General features: G+C 33.4%; 6 protein-coding genes across 6 annotated transcripts; 2 read left to right on the top strand and 4 right to left on the bottom strand. All coding sequences in view use genetic code 12, as the record gives it.

Moving 5' to 3' along the window:
• Positions 1-28: 28 nt before the first annotated feature.
• On the bottom strand, positions 29-5,050 carry CHC1 (clathrin heavy chain; the record flags this gene model as incomplete). The annotated part of the gene is made up of 1 exon (XM_002548566.1): positions 29-5,050. One exon carries the CDS (start codon positions 5,048-5,050, stop codon positions 29-31), a length of 5,022 nt encoding a protein of 1,673 aa, XP_002548612.1.
• Positions 5,051-5,522: 472 nt separating this feature from the next.
• On the bottom strand, positions 5,523-6,599 carry CTRG_02908 (uncharacterized protein; the record flags this gene model as incomplete). Its single annotated transcript, XM_002548565.1, has 1 exon — positions 5,523-6,599. The coding sequence occupies one exon, from the start codon at positions 6,597-6,599 to the stop codon at positions 5,523-5,525; it is 1,077 nt and encodes a 358-aa protein (XP_002548611.1).
• Positions 6,600-9,182: 2,583 nt separating this feature from the next.
• On the top strand, positions 9,183-12,461 carry CTRG_02907 (uncharacterized protein; the record flags this gene model as incomplete). The annotated part of the gene is made up of 1 exon (XM_002548564.1): positions 9,183-12,461. One exon carries the CDS (start codon positions 9,183-9,185, stop codon positions 12,459-12,461), a length of 3,279 nt encoding a protein of 1,092 aa, XP_002548610.1.
• A 612-nt stretch (positions 12,462-13,073) lies between these two features.
• Positions 13,074-13,922, top strand: RPL23A (60S ribosomal protein uL14; the record flags this gene model as incomplete). Its single annotated transcript, XM_002548563.1, has 2 exons — positions 13,074-13,115; positions 13,551-13,922. 2 exons carry the CDS (start codon positions 13,074-13,076, stop codon positions 13,920-13,922), a joined length of 414 nt encoding a protein of 137 aa, XP_002548609.1.
• Positions 13,923-14,138: 216 nt separating this feature from the next.
• SLM2 (phosphatidylinositol 4,5-bisphosphate-binding protein) lies at positions 14,139-16,652 on the bottom strand (the record flags this gene model as incomplete). Its single annotated transcript, XM_002548562.1, has 1 exon — positions 14,139-16,652. The coding sequence occupies one exon, from the start codon at positions 16,650-16,652 to the stop codon at positions 14,139-14,141; it is 2,514 nt and encodes an 837-aa protein (XP_002548608.1).
• A 1,618-nt stretch (positions 16,653-18,270) lies between these two features.
• On the bottom strand, positions 18,271-18,795 carry CTRG_02904 (uncharacterized protein; the record flags this gene model as incomplete). Its single annotated transcript, XM_002548561.1, has 1 exon — positions 18,271-18,795. The coding sequence occupies one exon, from the start codon at positions 18,793-18,795 to the stop codon at positions 18,271-18,273; it is 525 nt and encodes a 174-aa protein (XP_002548607.1).
• Between the last annotated feature and the right edge of the window lie 1,171 nt (positions 18,796-19,966).

The raw sequence follows: 19,966 nt of genomic DNA, 5'->3' as shown, positions 1-19,966 counted from the left end.
CTTTATTCATTATTAAATGGTATTAACATTAAAAAGCATTACCAAATCCAGTACCAGTTGGTTGGTATCCAAGGTTGCTACCAACTCCAGTACCTTGATAACTCATTGGTCCATTAGTAAGCATCAATGGTGCACCGGCAGTTGATGGTTCTTCTTCATTCTTCTTTTCCAATTCTTGTCTCTTTTTCAAATCTTGATAAACTTCATTCAATTTCTTGTTGTTTTCATAAACAATAGAAATTTCATATGGTTTAATAAAGTTGGACAAGTTGTGTAACCAAGATAATTCAACTACGTAATCATAGTTAATGTAATCATATGAAGTGTACAACAAAGCAACAAAACATTCATGGTTACCTGTTTCAACAAAATAATCCAACATTTCATGAGCAATCTTGTTGGATTTGGCAATAGCAACAGTCTTTAATAAATCTGGCCATAACTTATCAGTCTTCAAAATAGAAATAGCTCTGTTGAATTTCTTTTCTTTGGTGTACAAAGTAGCAGCAATTTGTCTAAAGAAAATCAATTCATGTTTTTCTAATCTTTCAGCCAAATCCAATTTATTGAATCTATTGTTGCTTTCGTTTTCAATAGATGATCTCAAGGATTTGTAGTCTTCTTCTTCAATCAACAAGTCGTGGTAAGCAGAGTTGACAACAGAATTGTTCTTTTCCAAAACAGAAATCAAGAATGGTTTGATCATTGGCAAGTTATCACTTTGAACAAACATTCTAACAACTCTTGGCAAATCTAATTTTGGTGTTAAAACTTGCAACAAATCAACCAACAATGATGGTTGTTCATTCATGTAGAATTGGATAGCTTTGTAGTAGATTTCCAAGTTTGGTGCCTTAACAATAATTTCCTTGAATGATGAATGGTCAAAAGCAACTTCGGATCTTTCAATCATAGTCAAAGCAGCGTTATCCCATTCTTCATAGTGGCAGTACAAGAAAATCAATTCTGGGTACAAATGAGCTTCTTCACAAGCAGTTAAAACTTTTGGAATGTTGATTCTAGACCAGAATAATTTCAAATGTTCCATAACCTTTTCTGGGGAGTATTTAGCATACAAGATGGCTAATTCAGTAAACATACCCATGTGAGCTCGTTCCAAACCTAAACCACTTTCGAAAAGGGAAATCAATTCATTAAAGTAACCATTGTATTCATAGGTTCTAACCAATTCTGGTAATTCTTCTGCATCAATAATCAAGTTCAAACCACAAATTTGAGCCAATCTGAATTCTTTGTTTTCAATACAAGCATTGTTAACTTGTTTCCAGACTTGAGTGTTAGAAGCCTTTCTAGCACAATCAACAGCACCTTGGTAATCTCCTAAATAAACCAATGTAGTAGCCAACTTGGAGTATTTAGAAACATTGGAATACAAAATCTTGGCACCTTTGTAGTTCTTGGCTTCAAACAATTTGTCACCAATAGCTTCCAAATCAGCAACATTGGAACCACCAACAAATTTTTCCATATCACTTAATCTATCCAAGGTAGCATAAGCATTGATCAAAGCACCATCAATAACTGGTTCTCTTAAAGTTTCTCTAGCCATATCTAAGAAACTAATCAATTCTTCTTCTTTACCAGCATGTTCAGCAATTTCAATAACTTGAGCAAAGTTTTCTGGGTTCTTGGATTTGACATAAGAATCAATAGCTTCTGGAATACGTAAACCATCTAATTGAGCAGTACCCAATTGATAATATAATTCTGGAGTATCGTATTTTTCAGCATATTGTTCGGCTCTGTCCAAAGAAACAATATCTTCAACTAAAACTTTCATAGCATCTGTTCTCATTTCAAATTTGTCATAAACTTCAAAGGCTTCTTCGTTCAAACCATTATCAATACACAATGGAGCAATTTCAGCTGGATCAAATTTATCCAATTTTTCAATGTAGCTAGAAACTTTAGATGAATCGGCTTTGATAGCAGTCAAAATCATCAAACCTTGTAAAGAAGCGTTTTCACTAAATGGAGATGGTTCCAAGATGATCTTTTCCAATAATTCCATTAATTCTTCTGGTAAATCATTATCCATGAAAGCCTTGACAGTGATGGAAATTGGTTCTGGGTCATCCAATTCTGGAATACCAGTAGAGATAACTTGGTCAACCAATTGTCTTCTGTGGATATTGTCAGCAGTTAAAACTTTGTTCCACAAAGTGAGATCAGACTTGGACAACAAGTATCTAGCTTGATATTTGAACATCTTGTTTTCATTGGTAATAGCAATCAATTGGTCATCGTTACCACCTTTACTGTAAGAGATGTAAGCCAAGTATGGATCTCTCTTTTCACAGTATTTACCAACAACTAAAGTGTCATAGTTGTTGTTGTCTTGCAAGAATTTCTCTGGAGAATTGTTGGAATCAATGTAAATCTTTGCCAAAGTGTTGTAAACTTCTTGATCATTAGAGCCACCTTCCAAAGTCTTTTCCAAGAATGGCAACAAAATCTTCAATCTGTTTCTCTTTTCAACTTCTTCAACTAATTCTTTGATTGGAACTCTACCCAAGACAGACATCAACAAACCTTTAATGATTTCTTCATCACAATCAACATCCAATAAACCGGCAACAACTTGTGGGGTGTTTGTTGGGTTGACTGATTGAACATAGACTTCAATGAATTTAAAGTATTGGTTCTTGTACAAGTACAAAATCAAATCGTGAACAAAGTTGAATCTGTCACAAACAATGATCAATGGTAATTGATCATCCAATTTGAATTCTTTCAAAAAGTTTTTAACCTTTTCACCATTGTAAACATTGTTGTCTCTAACAACTCTTTCAATTTCTTTGGTTTGGTTCATCTTGGCGGCAGCTTGGATGTATTTGAAAACAACATCTGGATCTTGGGTCAAGTTAACAATAGAACTCAAGTAGTAGTATAAGCCTTCAGTACATTTGTATTCTTCAAAAAGCTTAATCAACTTCATAGGACCAATCAATTCAGAGTATTTGGTAGCAACTTGGATAATAACTTGCAAGTTTTGTTGAACATTTTGGCTCAACAATTCCTTAAGACAAGCAAGGGATTGTTCAACATTCAATTGACCAAAGTAAGAAACCAACCAATCACTTGGTAAGACATTAGTGTGGACAATAACTCTCTTGATATCTTTCAAATCATCGTAGTGTTCTAAAGCTCTTTGGAACAAACCAGATTTTTCACACAATTTACCAATGGTTGGTTTATCGTAATGGCTAAACATGTGGTTACCCAAAATAGCATCGGCAACTTGTGGAGCATGTAATAAATTGATTTCCAAGACTTTGGTTTGTAAATGACCTTCAGCTGGAGAATCATTCTTCAAAGCATCCAACAAGAATGCAGTACCTTGTTGAATATAGTTTTGAGAGAAGAATAAATCAGCAATTTGTTCAACATTCAAGTTAGCATCTGGACTAGCTAACAATGAGGTAGCAAATTCACTGGCTTTATCTGGGTTGACTCTGACCAAGTTTTGGATCAAGTTGGTATAATCTGGATTGTAGCCAACTTTTTGACAGTATGGCAAAATTTTATCAAATTCACCCAATTCAGCCAAACAAGAAACAACCTTGATGTTGACATTGGCTCTGATATAAACGGCAAGAGCCAAAGTAGTATCATTGTATGATTTGACAATATCACCCAATTCTTCAGATGAGGTCAATTTATCTTCCTTCAACCATTTTTCAAACAATGGTTTACGATCTTGTTGCAAAACTGGTTTAGCCAATTCAATGGATTCAAATTTGTTCAAAGTTCCTCTGTCCAATAAAGTGGAGAAATATTGTAAAATTGGAGAAATTTGACCTGGTTGTGGAGTAATGTGTTTCAATTTGTTAATGGTATCTTGAGTACGTAATTGTTCTGAAGAAGCAGCAACTTTAGCAGCATTGGCATAATCACCTTGATTCAAATAAGTTTGGAATTGTTGTTGGAACAAGTTTTCGGCACCTGGGAATCCGCCCCTGGAAGATAAAGCCAAAGCTAATGGAACATTAGATAATTTGTCCAAAACATATGGAACAATCTTGTCACGAGAAACTTCAACACTCAAAACTTGACCGGCTTTGTTAATGGTCAACAAACCAGTACCGTCGTTGTAGCTAGTGGCAGTGAAAACAGGATCAGCAGTGATTCTGTTAACAAACAAGTTACCACCAGTTTCCATATCGTATAAATGTATAAAACCATATTTGGTCAAAACATAAATAATACCATATCTGTCTGAAGCTTGCAAACTAATTGGGAAATCATTAGCAGCATCAGGTGGGAAAAAGATATCAACAGCTTTCTTTGGGAATGGTGGGTTTCCGTCAACATGGTCTATTTCAATAATGTGCAAATTACCTTGACCTTGGGCATTCTTATTACCAACACAAAAAACTTTAGTTGGTTGAACGGCACCAGATAATGTAAGGGAAGCGAATTTACAAACGTGACCTTCAATTGCTTGAGAAACGTTTCTTGATTTGGAATATAATTGAATATGACCAGCAATACGACCATCTTCTTGGGCAATACCAGTAACGGCAAACCAGTTTAAAGCTGGTTCGGCAACAAAGTTGATGATTTGACAATTGTTTAAAGTGTGATGTCTATCGCTTAACTTAATTGGACCGTCATTGGTTCCGTCAAATACATTCCAGTAGTAAATAGAAGATTGAGTGACTAAACCCAAGTATTGATCATTGAGCCATTTCCAGAATATCACTGGTTGATCCATAGTAAAAGCCTTTAATCTTTGTTTGCTGCCCAAGTTGAAGATTTGTAAAGTGGTTCCGTTGGCTCTTAAGGAAATTACAAACTCCTTTGGATGCATGATTGCATTATCAGCAGTCATATTCTTTCTGGTGACTTCATTATTGTTTTTTAAATTAACAATGGCAACGGTATTACCTTGTGCCCCTGACTCACGTACACATATGTAACTGTCTGATTCTAAGGTTGTTGATTTGAAATCTAATGAAGTTTGTGGAATTCCCAATTGTGTCAACTGAGTCAATTCAGTGAAATCGATAGGAATATCGTTTGACATGATTGTTGTTGTTGTTGTGTGTGTATTTCTAATATTCTTCTTTTTCTTCCTTTGATTTAGAAGTTCAATGGATATTCAAATATGTGTGTTTATAGTTGGAAGGTAAAAGAAGTTGATACTTTGAAATAGTTGTTGATCGTCCAATTGTGAGTTGTCCAGTTTTTTTTTTTTTTTCTGTTGCTTTCACTCCCAGTCGTACTCTCACATTTTTGGCCGCTGTAAATTTTCTTTCTCTTGTTCATTTTCTTTTTCTTTTTTTCCGTTCCCCTGCGGATGTTGGCGAGAGTTTGTCCGTTGGTTCGACTGAGAGACAACACAGCACCGACTGTATCAAACTTTTTTGATTTTTTTTTTTTGCCCTTGGATTCCGGCAACCGATTTTGTACAGTAACAAATTAATTTTTCATAATTTTCCTTTTGAGGCTATGTACACTACTTACTCCTAATTAGAGGAAATAAATGCAACCCACTTTTATAAAGGAGGTCGTACTGAACTGATAACATCTTCAATGATCCTATTCGTATAACCAGTCGGACTCTTCTTATCCAATTTACTAGTACTATTCTTTAAGTACTCATTGACAAAGAAATAATCACTACCATACCAATCACCAGTAAGCATACTTATCGCCAATCTTTTCTCATATTCCAAATTGCTTTCCGTCCCCACATCATCAACATCAACATTTCTAGTGGTATCTTTAGCAAACTTTTCATTGTATTCCCAATCGACTAGCCAGTACCCGATCTTACGGAAAGCTAGTTTAACATGACCGGGAGTCACAAATAAGTCTTTTCCCAAGTTCAGTCTATTTTGCCATAGGATCAAACTTTTGCAAAAATCATTAATATAGTCAATTGTTGCAGTAGGTAGTCTTGCCAGTTTAGGAGCTAGTGAAGTTAATCTATGACATCGGGTAAATACTATTAGCGAGTAAATGTATTTTTTAATATCGGGAGATATATAAACTTCCCCAATTCGCAGTCGTAGTTTTAGTATTGTATCCTGATAGTTTTTCTCACTAGGGATATAATTCATATCAAGGGTGGAATCATTGTAATTAACAGCAAACCAGAACTTCTCTTTCAAGAATATATATGGTTTCCTATTGAATGCCAGGTAATCAAGAACCATGACAATAGTGAACAACTCGGGTCTTTCTATCGACAAGACTTCATCATTATTACCAATGGTGATTTCAATAGGTTTATCTTTCAACCCTGTCATTTCATATTGATCAATTTGTAGGATTAGCTTATACAATGATTTGTGTTGATTCAACGTCAAGTATTGTACATTTTGCCATATGATTACATTTTTCAAGTAGTATTTGTTATTTGAATAGTTTGTCATTTTATGAATCAAATCAATAGTTGTGTGGACCGTTAGTAGGTCTATAACACAATACTGAGAAGGGTCGAATGAACATGTGTTGGTTAATAAATTGGTGAATTTCGGTAGTGTTTGTTTCGAATCATTGGATACTATAACAAATCTTTTATGGTTTGAAATTAATGATATTGACAAAGCAGTAAATACATTCTCCATTTGTACTTATATATTCCCTACTGTTATCTTTTTGTCAGGTAATAATTGTTTATATGAAAAGAAAAGAAAAATTAGTTTGATATTACAAGAGTAGCAACCGGAATTATTTGTGCATTTAGATAATCTCTTGTGTGTGTCTGCGTTCAAAAAAAAATCGGGGTCGTGCGAAATTGTCGACACGTGACCCCAAGAAGGGGGTATTGACAAAGACATCACCTCTGGGTATACATCAAGATGAGATGACATATATTATCGATAATCATTGATGAACTTCAATAGTATATGTACGTATTAGTAATGGTAGTAATTTACTGTCTGTATGGGTTGCATTCTTGTGAATTTGAAAGTTTCAAGTGATTTTTAACAGAGAATTTTATCCAAAATTTAAAGAATTTAATACAATAAATAAATAAGAAAATAAAAGGCGATGAAGGGACAACCAATACTGAGAGGTGGAACATTTCACAACTTTTTTGGTTGACTATCATAACATCAGTTTATTCTTCATTCAAATATACGTTATAATTGAAATGAGCCTCTCACGTGCAATGATTCACGTTCATTGTTGTCACCAGAAAAATAGGGGGATGGGGATGGGGGTTAGCCAAACCCTTGTTGTGAGCAAGATTATTTTTACTAATTTGTTCGAGAAGATTGAGTTGACAAGACAAAAATCACTTGAGCCACCTTTTACTTTGTGAATAAAAACTGTAAATTTGAGATCGGTCATAACGGTTATAGTGGGATTAGTGAGAGTTGGTTTGCAAGGACTAAAAAAAAGGGGGTTATTGTTTATTTATTTGTTTAGTTGTTGTGGTTATTAAAGTGGAATGTGTCGTCTTCATTGACGTTCAAGTGTTATTTGTGACATTAAATTGGTTGATTAATTAAGTGGATACTTAACGCGTCTTGGATCAAATAGAATTATTGTTCTTTGTTTAAACTATACTAACCCTTAACTTACTTTTCTGGTCTGGTGGGAGTATCGTCTAATGGGCGGTTTGTAACATATTCCAATTGTTAAATAAATTTGACGCGAAAATTTAATTTAACTAAAAAGAGAAAACGGGACATTCAGAGAAACAAACAAACAAACCAAAAAATCAAGCAAAATGGAAATTGTTTCAGATTACACGACGACGTAAAAAATAAAAAAAAAGAAAAACTGAAAGAATCAACCAACTATCATGATTACCAATTAAATTGAACGCAGTATAAGATATACAACAAAAGAAAGCAAGTGGATTGTAAGGTGCTTAAATATAGGAGATGTGAAAGTGTGCGTTAATATCAACCACTTGACAACCAATTTCATATTTGCATTGCAAGTACAGTGGGTGCACTAAGAAACGCAAAGCATTTAATTAATTACTATGCATCAAGAATTCATACAGAAGTTTTTTGGGTTGGGTTTTTTTTTTGTCTTGCCGACCAGGGATAAAATATTTGATGCAGATGCTCGCCCACTTGACCATCATTGCGATAATAGGTTTACTGTTGAAAAGATGCTATTTTTAACCTAGAAATTGAATTGACCGTACTTTCATTGACGAATATCCAAGTTTGATTTATGAAATGTTGTCAGGGTTCTGAATCATTACCGCCAAAAGAGAATAATAATGAAAAAAAAAATTGGACGATAGTAAAAATAATTACTGTAGAGTAGTGCACAAGGACCAAATATTTGAAAGGCACGACCAAATACCCGAATCGCGCTAACATGACACAAAGACACCAAATTGAATTTTCTCTTTTGGCTGAGAAACATAAATAATGACACAAAAGCACTCGTATTAAAGAATACATATATTTTTTTTTTTTTTCTTTTACGTTCATGTCTCATTTGCACGACTTGCACTCACTTACTCACTGTGTCAGTAAATTTGACGATTCATATGTATGAAGATTGATTGATTGATTGATTGATTGATTGATTGATTGATTGATTGAATGAATAATTGAATTTACAATTTCACAATAAGTAAGTAATCCAGAGTTACATTGCATTTTACTTTGCTTTGCTTTACTTATATTATAAGTTATTATTAGATTACCTTTTTTGCTTACTTATTTACAGATTCCTTTCTTCCATTAATTCATCCAGTTGATTGTTCCATAATTTTTTTTTTTTTTTTGATTTTTCCTTTTTCCTTTAGCTTTCCTTTTTTTTTTATTTTATTAATTTTGAATATCATTCACCTTTTTCGTCATCTTGTCATTGAATTATACTAGACGACAATCTTCATAATAAAGAAAGATATACCTAAAAAAGGGGAGAACTGCCACAGCAACATACAATAGTCATCAATCCCCATCGTATCAAATCACATCACATTATTATATAATCAACTTATTTACATAATCATCATTTTCTTCTGACGAAGTTCCTGTAAAGTTGACTTTTTCCTTTTAACCTTTTTCTTTAAAGAAAAGAATTACCCAAACAAGTTGGACGAAGATAACAGTTGGAACCTAAGATTTCAAACAAACAAACAAGCAAACAAACAAGTCATTCTATCTCAATACACAAATATACTTTATAATCCTTCCTCCAATTAATATAATTTATTATCCAATCCAATTATGAGTGCCCTGACCCTGAGTCCTCAAATGATGTCTTTCCCAAAGTTCATTAGGAAATCAGAACAATCAACTAGAGGTTTGGACGGTGCTTTCCCTCCATTCAAAATTGAACATAGATACAAGAGTGTTTATGAAAGAGCTGGATTTGATGTCAATAGAGGAGGTAACAACAACAATAGTGATTCAAAATCAATGACTTCAAGAAAAACCAGTCGTAATCATTCCCAAAGTAATTTTGGTAATCCTAATGAAAGTAACACAAGATTACAAGATCAATCTCCTTCTTCATCTTCATATCAAAATACTCCTGTATTGCAGAAGAATAGAATACCTTCATTAGCTTCTGGTGGTGCCAACACCAGAAACAATTCTCCAACGGCTTCTTCCCACTCAAGCAAATCCTCATCAGTCAATTCAAATTTCACCAACTCAAAATCAGCTAGTTCTCATTCTACTTTTAGAAATACTGATGAATTCAGTCCTGTTTTTGATCAACCTTTAACTAGCGGTTCTTCTACAACTACTTTCTTCAACAATGACAATGAAGCAAAAGTAAACTCACAAAATTACAATCCTCCAATAATATCAAAAAATACTACCAACATGGCCAATGACGAACCAATTCAAGATCAATTCGATTTTAGTCCAACTTCAAATCATTCACGCAATCAAAAGAACTTGAAACTTGATTTGAGCAATAATGACAACATTTCTGATACACAAAGTTTACCAGGTATAACAAAAGTTGTGTCACAACAAAATACCATCACCAACCATTCCATGCATTCCGTTGCTTCAAATAGTTCTGCACAAACTCATAAACAAGCCGAACAACCTCAAGTTCCAAGCATCACCATTAATGAAGAAGACGACGAACAACAACAACAACAACAACAACACGAGAATCAAAAGAATGCTTCTGCTGAACAAGGCTTTCAAGTGTTACCACCACCTGTACAAAACAATGGAGCACCAGCTCCAAAATTCGATCCAAGAAAACAACGTAGTATTAGAGGTCAAACAACCAATCCACCACAGCAACATCATCTTCAACAACAACAACAACAACAACAAGGGCAAGGACAACCACCAAGGAATCCTTATTCTTCAGTCGGTCAACAATCTAGAAACGGATCTACAAGTAGTTTGACACATTCCGCTCCTCATCCACACCACCACAATAACTCTAGACCTTCTAGTCCAAGCCTTAGTGCTGTTGGATCCAATGTACCACAATTGCCAATGATTTCATTGAATAGTCCAACTACCGCTTATAGACCTTCTCAACGTCCCCAGTCACCTGTATTGCCAACTGGTTACCAATCAAGACAACAACCTCAATCTCAGCCTCAAATACTTCAATCACAACCATCATATCCATCACAACCACCTCAACCACCACAGTCACAGTCACAACCACAACAAGCCGTATATAATCCATTTAACCACCACCAACATCGAAAACAAGCACCTGGTGGATACTACAATCAACCTCAAGAACAAATTGTAACACCTAGATCTGCCAGACAACAGGCAACATATTCACAAATCAGAGATGATAAGTTATCATCCGCGTTGAATGATTTCAAAAATGATGTTGAAATCCATAAACAAGGAGGTAATAAATCGCCAACCCATTCTAATAGTTCATTGGAAGATGAGCTTCCAAGTTCTGCATCACCATCTGAGTTAGGATTGTACAAGAATGATTCAAAAGAAGATTACAGTAATGAAAATACTAGATTTTCATATGGTACTACCATGAACTCTGGCATGAATGAAAACGGTAAAGGTTTTGATCCATCAGCACAATTTCAAAATTTTACCAGTCAACAAGTAGCAAAAGATGCAAACCTAAACAATGAATATGCTGAATTCTTAGCAACTCAAAATGATGAACCAGTTTCTGGTGTCCAAGATAACAATGTCAAAAACAATAAACATTTATCTACTGTTAGTTCGATTCTTTCAAAGGATTCAGGTAATAGTGACGATGATGACATAGAAAGAGAATTAGAAAGACAATTGCAAAGTTTGAAAATGTCTGGAAGTAGCATTGACATAACTAAGGTTACATCCAACAAATCTAGAAATTCCTTTGGTTATGGTAACAATGGTGGCATTATCCCACTGTTCAATGTTCAAGATGTTGATGAAGTTGCTGAAGAGGACGAAGAAGAATATGTTAAGCCATTGAGTATTTCTGGAAGCAGTTCATATGTTGAAAACAAGCAAAGCATTGTTGAAGATTTGAACGATGATGACTTTACTAGACCTTTGACTACTCATTCATCTACTGAAAGTAAAGAAGATTTGCAACATGAAGTAAGTCAACCACAATTGGATTCACCTAGTCTTCATAAAAAAGTTCAATTTGAATCTCCACAGGCTGAATTTTTCAACGAAGAAGATGTGACCGAGGAGACAATTAAAATTGAAAATAATGATGATGAGTATGAAGAAGCAGTTAAACCATTATCACCAAAAACTCATTCTATTGAACAAGAATTACAAAATATGAACTTCCAAATTCCTGAAACAGACGAATCTCCTTCAGTTTATATTCAAGATTCTTTTCCACAATCAACCACTGAAACTCAACCACAACAGCAAGAAGAAGATTTTATTCAAGATAGAAGTTTTACTTTTCCTCCAGAATCTGTTTATCCTGTTCAAGATCCTATTTTAGAAGTCGAACAACAGCAACAATTAGAACAGCCACAAAATCAAACACCTTATCCTACTAAAGAGTTATCTCCAGAATTAGATCTTGAAGAAAATGAACAAAGCAAACACGTTGAACCAACAATCTATGCATCAGGTACAGGTCCATGTCGTGCTTGTCATGGTACCATTGATCGTCATACTAAAGTTAAACCACTTAAACCAATTTTCTCCAAAACTGGAGAACTTTCAGGCCAATGGCATAGACAATGTTTCACTTGTACATCACCACAATGTTCTATTCAATTTTCCAAGAATGTTCAATGTTATGTATTTAATGATCATCCATATTGTTTTGAACATTATCATATTTTGAATAATTCTGTTTGTAAATCATGTCATGTTGGTATTGAAGGTAAATGTATTTCTAATGAATTGGATGAAAAATGGCATTTACAATGTTTGAATTGTACCAAGTGTGGTAATGGTATTAGAAGTGATTATTTTATAATTAATGGTAATAGTATCATGTGTTCAAGTTGTAAAGAAAATAATTCTGGTTTGACCGTTGCTGATAGAATTGAAAAGAGAAGAACTAGAATTTATAACGTTTGAGAGAGACCACACACAAGATATGATAGTTACGTTAACTTAAATGTATAAACTATAGATAATAATAACATTTGTAATATATATATATATGTATAAACTTGTCGTAATTAGATGCAAATTTAATAGTTAGAAGGTACAGCGCTACCAGTCAAGGGTGCTATTAATGTAATAGTGATATTCCTGTTTAAAACGTTTCCACATTTGATAATTGATGTAACTACTATCTAAACTGGTCATTAGTTAATCTTCAATATAGGAAGATAGTATAGACATGTTTATTTGTAGATTATCATTTGATTGAGTATCAATCAACCTATTTGACTCACCCAGTGTGCAAATTTTGAACATCGTACACGAAGTATAGGGTTACAACCCTAATCGCATTTTTAATTTTTTTTTTTCCCTCTAGTGTATTATTTTTGTGTGAACAATTTCTACTGAGAGAGAAAGTGTTAGAGTTAGAGTTAGTGTTAGTGTGAGAAAGAATGAGAGGGAGACGATCGCATCTTGAACAAAAAAAAAAGAATGAGAAAAGAGGAAAAAAAAACTATAGTTGAAAATTTTTTACACTTTTTGAAATTTTTAGTTGATTAATCATTTATATAACAGTAAATAATGTCAGGATCAGGTGCTTCAGGTAACAAATTCCGTATGTCTGTATGTAATAATCAACTATTGAGAAAACTAAATTAATGATTATTTTGAAAATGAATGAAAAAGATTGATTAATCAAGAGAAATTTATGAATAAAAGTAAAAGAAGGAAATTTCGAAGAGAATTTTTTTGGGATAATTATGAATTATAATGGATTTAAATGGAAATGGATGTAATATTTGAAATGAGTTTTTTTTTACTACATTAGTCAAGAATCAATCGAAATTTAATCAGTATAATAAAGATAAATATTCAAATAATTGGGAAACAAATGAAATGAAATGGAAATCAAATAGTATAAAAAATACATCAAGAATTAACATCATGAAAGATATTTACTTTATCTCATCTAATCAAATCAACTCATCATGTCAAAAATAATCAACTTTTTTTTTATTGGAATAATATAAATACTAACAAATTATTTTTAATTTATAGTTGGCTTTGCCAGTTGGTGCAGTTATGAATTGTGCTGATAACTCCGGTGCCAGAAACTTGTACGTTTTGGCCGTTAAAGGTGTTGGTGCTAGATTGAACAGATTACCAGCTGCTGCTGCTGGTGATATGGTTATGGCTACCGTTAAAAAAGGTAAACCAGAATTGAGAAAGAAAGTTATGCCAGCTATTGTTATCAGACAATCTAAACCATGGAGAAGAAGAGATGGTGTCTACTTATACTTTGAAGATAACGCCGGTGTCATTGTTAACCCAAAGGGTGAAATGAAAGGTTCTGCCATTACTGGTCCAGTTGCTAAAGAATGTGCTGATTTATGGCCTCGTATTGCTTCTAACTCTGGTGTTGTTGTCTAAGACATTTCAATTAAGAGTTTAAAATAGAAGTGTATATTATTACTATTAATAATAAAAAAATAATTCGGGAATATAAATGTTTCTTTTAGTAATTGAACACACAAATCGATTAAGATTCGGAATAATAATATTTATTAAATATGAACTATAAAAAAAAATTGTCTTTACTCGAGGGTTATCTCTTTGTTTATTTTCTTCTTCTTCTTTGTATTAACCTTAATCTTGGGTAACTTCAATGTTGATATCCCCAGCATGATGTACATCATTACTCTTTCTACTCTCCATTGGATGTAATTCATTTCCTTGAGCACCACCACTCATTAATGTAGAAACTTCATCACCAGAATAATGTGAAAGAATTTGACCACTATGATTTGTATTATTTGGCACTGGTGCTAAATGTGTACCTTCATCATTCAGTTGTTGTTGTTGTTCATCATGTTGATCAACATTATCTTCAGTAATAGTATCATCATTATGATACAGGTCAGTTCTACTAACAGTTGGATATGGTAAAACATTTGGATGCAAATTAGATTGATCTTGTTGCTGGGTGAATTGTGGAACAAATGCAGGTCCAAATGGTTGAATTGGAGATCCTGGAATAGCTTGTGGTTGTGGCGATGTAGAGAAATATTGGGGTTGTGGTGTTGATGTTTGTTGAGTCAAAGTGGTAGATTGTGATACGGGGACACTTGGAGTAAGTGTGAAATACTGTTGTTGAACAGGATCGTAGAATTGTTGTGTTCCTTGTTGAGCATTTGAAGGGATATAATATTGATATCCAGATGGTGGATTACCGCCAACTTGTTGTTGTGGTTGAGAACCATTTCCAAGTGGGTCAACAGGTATTATTCTAAATGCTGTTGGTTGTTGAATGGATGGAGATTGAGGATCCTGTTGTTGCTCTAATCTTTGGTATTGTTGTGGGTATGGCTGTTGTTGCTGCTGCGGTTCTTGTTGTTGTTGTTGATCCTGAGGAGTTTGCACTCGTTGCTGTTGTTGTTGTTCGTTTTGGTAGTGTACTGGGTTATATGAGGAATACATACTTGCTGAACGTCTAACCATATCATCAGTTTCCACGGGTGTTATTATGGTACCATCACTATTAATCAAATTACCTAATCTTGGAGACTGATTGTTTCTTTGAGAAAATGTAGAGGAAAGTCTTTTATGATTTGGATTGGAATTCACTTGAGTTAAAGATCTATGCTTATAAGCATTCTGACTAGCAGTGGTATTATTAGTACTCATAGTTTTTAAAGACCTGCTTGGCGATTGAACAGTATTACCTGTAGATATACGAGAAATAGCATGACCACTTGAAATTGATTCAGCTGAGACAGGTTTTGGTTTACCAGTAATAGCTCTTGCCCTGGCAGCTGGGGTTGGCAACGAAGTCATCTGCTTAATACTATCGAACCATTCAATCATATTCTTAAAAGTATCAGTTCGGAAAACCCACTTGTGATTCTTGTGCATTAATGCATTGTTCAGTCTTGAAGTCAAAATGAATTTATAAATACCATCAGATTTGCCATCATTCTTGGAATGATCACTAACTGTACATGAGTCTAATGACAATGACATAACTGGATTTGGATCTCTTTTGCGATCATTGGATTTGAACTCGTGAATATAATTACAAGTTAAAACATACCATGCACTGGTATAATTCTTCAAAAATTTTGATCTTCTTTCGAGATAACCTTCTCTTACGGCAATATTTAAATTGGTATCAAAATTTTTGATGACAAAATCGGATAAATGACGTTTTGGGATACCCAAATCAATAAAAGTTCCATTTCTAACGCCAGTCGATTGATTTCCAACAGCACTGACACTTAAATTTGAGTTTGGTAAATTACGTTCAATAAAAGCATCCCATTCAAAGTTAGATTCTTTACCCAAAAATCCATTGTTCATATTTGGCAACAAATAAGTACTGAATGTAGAATTTTCTTCATTGACCAAGTTTAAAAACATTGAAACATAGTTTTGAATTTCTAAAACTACAATTGATTCTAATTGACGACCAGCATTTTGTAAGTTGGCATAAGCATCATAAAGATAGTTTTCCTCGGCGATTTGACGTTTTAATTGCTTATCCAATTTTATTTTAACCAAGTATGGATCGAGTTTTCCATTCTCAGATTCATGAAGCACGTGGTGTGCACTATTGTTATACCCAGTCTCCAATTTGTTTGAAAAGTCGATAGCTTGGTTATACTGACTAATCAACAGTTTAGTTTCACTCAATTCTTTGGTCAAATTGTTTTTAAAATCATTTTGCAAATTCTTAATTTCTTTTATCTTGACCAACAAATCTTTTCTCAACTCTTCTAATTTAGGGATGATTATGCTGTTGATATCTTTTAATGTCTTGGAAGCATTGGTGACATTCTTTTGATGATATTTGAACAAGATATTCGGAATATCCAGAACCGAACCATTGCCGTGCCCTAAGAAAAATCGTTTGATGCTATCTGCTTCTTCCGAGTTTGAATTGGTGCTACTGCTACTATTTCCAACGGCTTGTTGTAATCTGGATTGTTGTCTGACTATTTCTTCTTGGATGCTGGAATACTCTCTGAAGTAGTTGATCAAATCTTTAATAATAGATCTCCAAGCAGCAAATCTTCCAGCCATAACTTCAGTGGGGAAGTCAGCCGTTGAAGTGAAGTTATAAGGAAGCTGTACTGCCAAGGGATTAGTAGTATCGTACTTCATTTTGCGATGACAATGATTATGCTAGATGATGGATGTTGATGAAGTAGACGATGAGAGCTCTTGATGTTAAAAACTTGGAGTAATGTTGTAAATGATTGTGGGTTGCTAAATTGTAAGAATTTTTTTTTTTGGTTGCCTGGCTGTTTTGTCTCTCGTTGGATTTTGTTTGAGCAAAATAAAAATGAATGAGAAATTTGGGCTTGGAAATATGGAATTTTTCTTTTTTTTTTGTTCTCCTGCTGTAGAATTTTTGTTTTTGTTTTTGTTGTCTGGTTTTGTTTGTTTTTGTTTATTTTTCGAGTGAAAAAGATGTGTTTTCCTCTGGTTGAATACATTCTTATTTTACATGTGATACGTTTAGGCGAGTAGTTTACAATTACATGTCCTGCTTAGACCAACTACTAGTTAATACCATTCATCTACTTCTGGTAAATTTGTCGTTGTTGATCAACCAATCGTTTGCTTAAAAATATCAAGGCTATACACATTTACTCCAAGAAAAAGAAAAAAAAAAAGATTAAGAAAAATAGAAAACAATAAGAGTATCAAGCCTCTTTTAGTCCTGATTTTTTTTATAATTTTTTTAATTTTTCTATGACCCTCCCAATTATCGATCTAGTCTCTCGTGAACTGTCGGTGCTATCTTTTGTGGTTGTTGATCTGGTTTGGTTATGATACTTCGTGTAATTTCCCACATGTCTCTCCGTTATTTGATCTCGATTAGTCCAAGGTTAGCATGAATTATCGTTTACTATACTATACACGGAAAAAAAAATCCTGGCAACTACAAGAATAGTGAATTGAAAATTCCATGATGAATTTACACAAAAACCCACAACCAATTAAAGAATCTTTTATAAATTAGATTCCCATAACTTTTCGAACTCTTCTACTTCTTCTTCTTCTTCTATTTACTCAATACCAAACGTGATGGAACTTTTTATATAGAAAATGTTAAATCATTTGTATATTGATTTACCGAATAACCCGTACGAGTGGCTGTTATTTTCTTTTTTTTTTTAAATTGCATCATAATTGGATATACACGACCCCATACTAATTTCGTTATTATTTTCTTCGATTTTTCTATTTTAAATCCACAACTCATCTATTGTTATCATTCCGTATCTTTGTATTATGGTACGATCACTTCAGTAGAGCTTTAGAATATCTGACAATGTTGTTTCCAGGTGTTGGTTTATACTTATGAGAGTTTTCAAGGACAACTAATTTGGATGCAACTTTCTTGGTGTATGATGTAGTTACACTATATGTGGCTCGTCGCATTATAATCACCACTTGGCAACTAGAAGTTGCAAAATCCAAAAAAAAGGAATATCATGATATAAGATTCTTTTTAACTTTTTTTGTAATATCGTCATTTCTTGCAAATGAACAATTGATTCTTTACAACTACTTCTGTATGAAATCATTATTGCAAATTACACTAGCACTTATAAACAATAATTTTAATATTCATTTAATCACGATAAACAATATAAAATGCTAATTAAAATGGATTTCTAAACAATGAAATCACGGCAACGTAAGAAGAAGTGCAAAATAATAATAATAAACGTAAAAGCAACAAGGGTATTCAGTTAACAAACGCAAACATTTAAGCATCAATAGCTTGTAAGAAAACTGGGACGGCCCCATCTGGACCATTACCTTCAATTTCAACCAAAGCATAGTTCTTTTGAGAATATTCATATGGTTCATTAATATTCTTAACTGCTTTAAGACCATAAGATCCATTGAAAGTAATGAATCCCAAATCATCAATATTGACTTCAGTTGGTTTGTTAGAAACGATAGAATTCAATAAAGTTCCTTTGTCACCTAATCCTGGTTCACCAGTAGAAATACTGAAGGTGTACTTGAGTTCTGGATTACCAACTGATGCTGGGTCAAGGTACAAAGTTTTGGAATCTTCATCATAAACAAATTTGGCAGCTTGATCTTCTGGAACAACAAACATATAATTGATTCCTGCACCTTCATGCCATGAAGCAACATATTGACCAGTGATTTCAGGGTATTGTGGTGGTGGGTAAGCAAAAGTCTTTAACTTAACAGTCTTTAAAGCAGCAACAGATGATGCAAGAGCAAAAGCAGTAGCGATAATAGAAGTGAATTTCATTTTAGTAATTGATTTGATTAGAGTTGAATTGTGTTGATTAATTGGTGGTTATAGAAAAATTACAATTCCCAGAATATTTAAAACAAGGCAAATATCAATGGCTTTATATAGTTATCCCAATGGAGATTATTACCCTCCATCTTTTCAAGACAGTCAATTATAGATTCTGTCGATGTGAATTATAATATTTGTTAATTATCCCAAATCCCATCAATGATGTCATAGGAGTACCAATTGAAAAGAAATGAACAATGTATTTTATTAACTCCATATGCTCAATCTTTCCGATTCAATCACTGTCTTTCATTTTGTCACTCATCATATTAATTATAGAATTTAATGCCGTTCATTGATTATATTATGAAGGCTTAAGTTGTGGTAAATCATTCCCAACAAAACCAACCAATCCAAATGGTGTGTTAACATGGTTATTTGGCAATTACATATTGTTTTACAATCATAATCTTACTTAGGTACCGAATTTTCTCCAGGAATTCCTATTTTTAGATCCCAAAACTATGAAATTCACGCACTGAAAAAAAAAAAAATAAATTATGGAGCTTAGTTCAGAATAATCCGCTTTTGCTGTCTAGTGAAACAAACAGACGTATGGAATATAGATGCTCTTTTTAAAATTATGTGATAAAGCCGATTTAAAGAAGATGGAGCGGAGATTAACTCCGATTACACAATATTATTAATAATTAGGTGTATCTTTATCTTTATGATGACATATACGAGTGGAGAAAAATGCCGTCAACAACTTATGTGGTAAAAAATATTAGATGTCCATAAACAAAAGAAAAAAAAAACTCTAATTCACACCAAACTATTTGGGTTCATTATCATTTTTTTAAAAAAAATTAGAAAACTTCTAATAATAGGTCATAATTTTTCCTGTTGATTCTCACGGGATAATTATCCCCAGCTTTGTGATACAGGTATTATTTTGTTGATTATTACAAACCCATTTCATTAAAAAAATAGTGGCTCGTTGAAGTATAATGAATTCGTGGGTCGATTTTCATTCTTTTCATCTGCGAAAATTAACGTACGGGTTGTGGTAAATGAGTGACCTTAATTATAGTTCAGTCTCGTATACTACAAAGCCAATGAATATTTGACTTTTCTTTTTTTTTTTCTTTCTCTTTGTTTTTTGCACCTAAATTCT

The sequence above is a fragment of the Candida tropicalis genome (assembly GCF_000006335.3).
Source record: "Candida tropicalis MYA-3404 genomic scaffold supercont3.3, whole genome shotgun sequence".
Classification (NCBI taxonomy): domain Eukaryota; kingdom Fungi; phylum Ascomycota; class Pichiomycetes; order Serinales; family Debaryomycetaceae; genus Candida; species Candida tropicalis.
This window is presented reverse-complemented; position numbering and strand designations above follow the sequence as displayed.